General features: G+C 50.2%; 1 protein-coding gene across 1 annotated transcript in view; it reads left to right on the forward strand.

The window, feature by feature from the left end:
• The first annotated feature begins 201 nt into the window (after positions 1-201).
• Positions 202-3830, forward strand: part of neurod2 (neuronal differentiation 2) — a 4513-nt gene continuing 884 nt past the window's right edge. Inside the window, exons 1-4 of the mRNA XM_062050082.1 lie at positions 202-218; positions 1335-1446; positions 1556-1803; positions 2965-3830. The exon at positions 2965-3830 is cut by the window's right edge and continues 884 nt beyond it. Coding sequence (XP_061906066.1) covers positions 2972-3830 — 859 coding nt within the window. The 5' untranslated portion in view covers positions 202-218; positions 1335-1446; positions 1556-1803; positions 2965-2971. The remainder of the gene's footprint in view (positions 219-1334; positions 1447-1555; positions 1804-2964) is intronic.

The following is a 3830-nucleotide window of genomic DNA, read 5'->3' on the forward strand; positions in this document are numbered from 1 at the left end:
ATCCAGCAGCAATTCCTCCGTTACCGCGTCACGAGATGTGTGTCTCGTCTCCCCTCCCCGTATTCCCTCTGGTTCTCTGGCTGCGTCTTGGATCTCGACCTCCCGCCCGGACACGGACCTTCGACGCCTCTTTAATGCCCCCGACTTCCTGCCCGTTCTCTGGACCTCCGAGCCTGCCTTGCCCCTCTTGGACTTCTGCCTCTCGCTCAACACTCCCGGTAACACTCAGCAGTCAATTCCTACACATAGCCACACTTTTGGATTCGTCACACTCCATTCCCTTGTTTATTATATTTTCTTATTTATATATATATATATATATGTGGGGGGCGTGGCCTGCGGACCTGCAGCGAAGCGAGGTGTGCCAGGACCGGCTTTGAGATTAGCGACAGGTGCCAGATTATCTAATTACCGGTCGCTCTGTTAAAAGGCAGCAGCCGGGAAGGAGAGGGGTTGGTTGGGTTGGAGCACGAGCGGAAGCGAGAGCCAGAACTGGCAAGAACTATGGCTGAAAAGCATAACAACAGACATTTAATGAAAAATAAATCCTTGTTCAAAACCATGAACAAAGCTGTCATGTCCGTACTTGGTGGTCTGAAGAACCCTGGAGGAGCAAGTCTTCCACAATATATTTCATATATATAAACGTAGAGTTAACTATGTCCCTGTTGTCTGTGCCGTCTTCTTCCCCCGTACAACCGTAACATACCTTGTCCCAATACTTTTGCTCTTTTTTCTTTTTTTCCCCCCATTTTTTGCGCAGGATCTTTTTTTTTTTTGCGGGTCAGTCGGAACAAACGACGATCGGTCGTGCCTGGAAGCGCAAATTTGATCCAATTAGTTAAATAAATAAACAATATGCCTTCTGCTCCGGCGGCCTTAATGCACTTATAATGCATGCACCCCCCCCCCCCCCCCAATCCCCCATGATGCAGTGCAGGATGAACCTATGGACCTAATTGGTGTAATTGTAGGATAAGCTGCCTACAGAATGATTCTCTCCCAATGCTTAACTGATTAATTGCTTGTGTTAATATGATTTAATAGCTTAATGCACTTAAGTTGGCTTCATGCTTCCATGGCTTCCAGAGAGGACACTTTTTTTTAAAAGAAGAATGAGGAGGTCAAAGATTTTTTTTTTTTTTGGGGGGGGGGGGCTGTTGTTGCACCACCATTTTATTTGTCTGTTTTTGCTGCCTTTTTTCTGGCTTTGTGCAGCACTAGTGCGGTGACAGATGGCGAAGCCCTCCTCATCATCTTCCTCCTCCACCTTCTCTCTCATCTCTCTCTCTCTCTCCTTCTCTCTCTCTCCCTCTCTCTCTCCACCCCTCCAGGGAGGCCAAATCTCCCCGAATACGGGCGCATGTCAATCACAGGGCCCTCATGTGATGGCTTTTGCCGGTGACGTGCAGCCATATGGGCGCTGGCATCGCAGCCTTATAGCTGGTATGTATAACCTCTCTCTCTCTCTCTCTCTCTCTCTCCCTCCCTCTCTCTTCCATCACGCACACACATGCATGCTCCCACACTCACCCTCTCACTCCCGCGCTTGCAGGACGCGCGCTTTCTTTCAGGGAGGGGGGGGAGAGAGAGAGACGCCAGTGAAGGAAGAGCCAGAGCTCCGCTTGCACCTGCACGCCGACACGGAGCGACGCTTCGGTCCTCCCTAAAGATGGTCTAAAAAAAAGGTTTTTTGTTTTTTTTCTTCTTCTTCTCCCCCTGTCCTGTTTTTGGTACTCCACCCCAGTACCCGGCCCCCCTCCCTCCTCGGCAAACATCCCCGCGAGAAGCGCTCCAACCCAGGTGAGTCCTGAATGCCGTTATCACCAACGGTCCTTGAACGCACCTTTTCTTACCTAGACGCGCATTTCCAATATCGATTTTTTTTTTTTTAAACAAACTTTTATTCAAACGTCATCAATTATTCAAATGCGAGGTTTTAAAACTATAACATTCCTTTGTGCGCGCAAATTTTGTGTTTTAATTTTTAATTGTTTTTATCTTGACACACCTTCATTAAACGAAATGTCTCTGCTGCTGTTGGCCCCCGGCACATTGAGTATATATTTAACGAGCCCTAAAAGCCTACAAGCAACATTTCCATCTGTTAAAAAAAAAAAAAAAAAAAAAAGCTTAGCGCCTTTTTTTTTTTTTTTCTTTTAGCACAGCGAATTAAGTGTGAAATGCATTTGGTGTAAATGTACACGCTGCATCATGCACGCTCTGGTAATTAAACGTTGTCTGCGTTTTAATTGCCGCAAAACCAGTCGAGTGTGTTGAGATTTAATTTTTTTTTTTTTTGCCCCTGGCACACACACGCACACACGCACACACACCTCTGAAGATAATTAAGGCAAAATTGCAGCCTATTAACTGACCTATGCACGCAAAAGATTTTTAAAAAAAAATAAATTCATGGGAAAAACTATTTAATGATCTTTATTGTTTAATAAAAATATTTAATTATATAATTTTAATTATTTAATTTGATTTCATGTATGGGAAATAGCTTTGTTATTGCCTATATAGGTCACGTGGTGTTGTGGCGTTAATAGGAATAATCCACATTTTTTCCACAGAAAATGTCACTATTAAGAACACCTATTTTATTTGATTATTTTATTTGAGTTTAATTCTCATAAAATGGTGATTGAATGGATAGTCCTAATTAAATCAGATTAAAAGAAGGTTGTCCAGTGAGAAGATAGTGTTGGAATGCAGCCAGGAGTGGATGGGGACCAGGGGGGGGGGGTTTCTCCCTCCCGCCTGATCCCTCATGGGACTTTTAGTGCTGGCCCTTGCCGGTGGGACCCCCCCAGCCCCCCCACCACCAGCGCAACCCCTTGCTAGAGGACACGGCCGGTTACACGAATGTTAGCGAGGGTCTCCTAAATGTCTGTCTATAATAGATGTTCTGGTTCTGTGTCCATTCCGACTCACTTTGTGCTCCCCCCCCCCACCCAGATCTAAAATGTTGACGAGGCTTTTCAGCGACCCCTCGTTGCTGCCCGACGTGCAGAAATATTCGGGCTGGGCCGAAGACAGCGACGGCGACGACGGCAAACTGAAAGACGACGACGCCGACCCGGACACCCAGGACGACATGGACGACATGGACGACCTGAGGGGAGACAGCCGGACGCACTCGGAGCACGCCGGCGAGGACGACGAAGACGACGAGGCGGAGGAGGACGACGATGACGGCGAGGACACGGAGGGCGAGCGCCCCAAAAAGCGGGGCCCCAAAAAGCGCAAGATGACGCAGGCCCGCATCGAGCGCTCCAAGATGCGGCGCGTCAAGGCCAACGCCCGCGAGAGGACCCGCATGCACGACCTGAACTCCGCGCTGGACAACCTGCGCAAAGTAGTGCCGTGCTACTCCAAGACGCAGAAACTGTCCAAAATCGAGACGCTGCGCCTGGCCAAGAACTACATCTGGGCGCTGTCGGAGATCCTGCGCTCGGGGAAGCGTCCCGACCTGGTGGCCTACGTGCAGACGCTGTGTAAGGGTCTCTCGCAGCCCACCACCAACCTGGTGGCCGGCTGCCTGCAGCTCAACTCCCGCAACTTCCTCACCGAGCAGCCGTGCCCCGACGGCGCCCGCTACGCCTCAGGCTCCTTCTCCATGCACTCGTACCCGTACCAGTGCGCCCGGCTGTCCAGCCCCCACTGCCGCCAGGGCTCGAACTCGCACCCGCTGGGCTCGCACGGCTACGGCCCGGCCTACGAGCCGGTGTACGGCGGGAGCGCGTCCCCGGAGTACAACAGCCCCGAGTACGAGGGGCCCCTCAGCCCGCCGCCCCTGTGCATCAACGGCAACTTTTCCCTCA

Source organism: Entelurus aequoreus, linkage group LG06 (genome assembly GCF_033978785.1).
Source record: "Entelurus aequoreus isolate RoL-2023_Sb linkage group LG06, RoL_Eaeq_v1.1, whole genome shotgun sequence".
NCBI lineage: Eukaryota > Metazoa > Chordata > Actinopteri > Syngnathiformes > Syngnathidae > Entelurus > Entelurus aequoreus.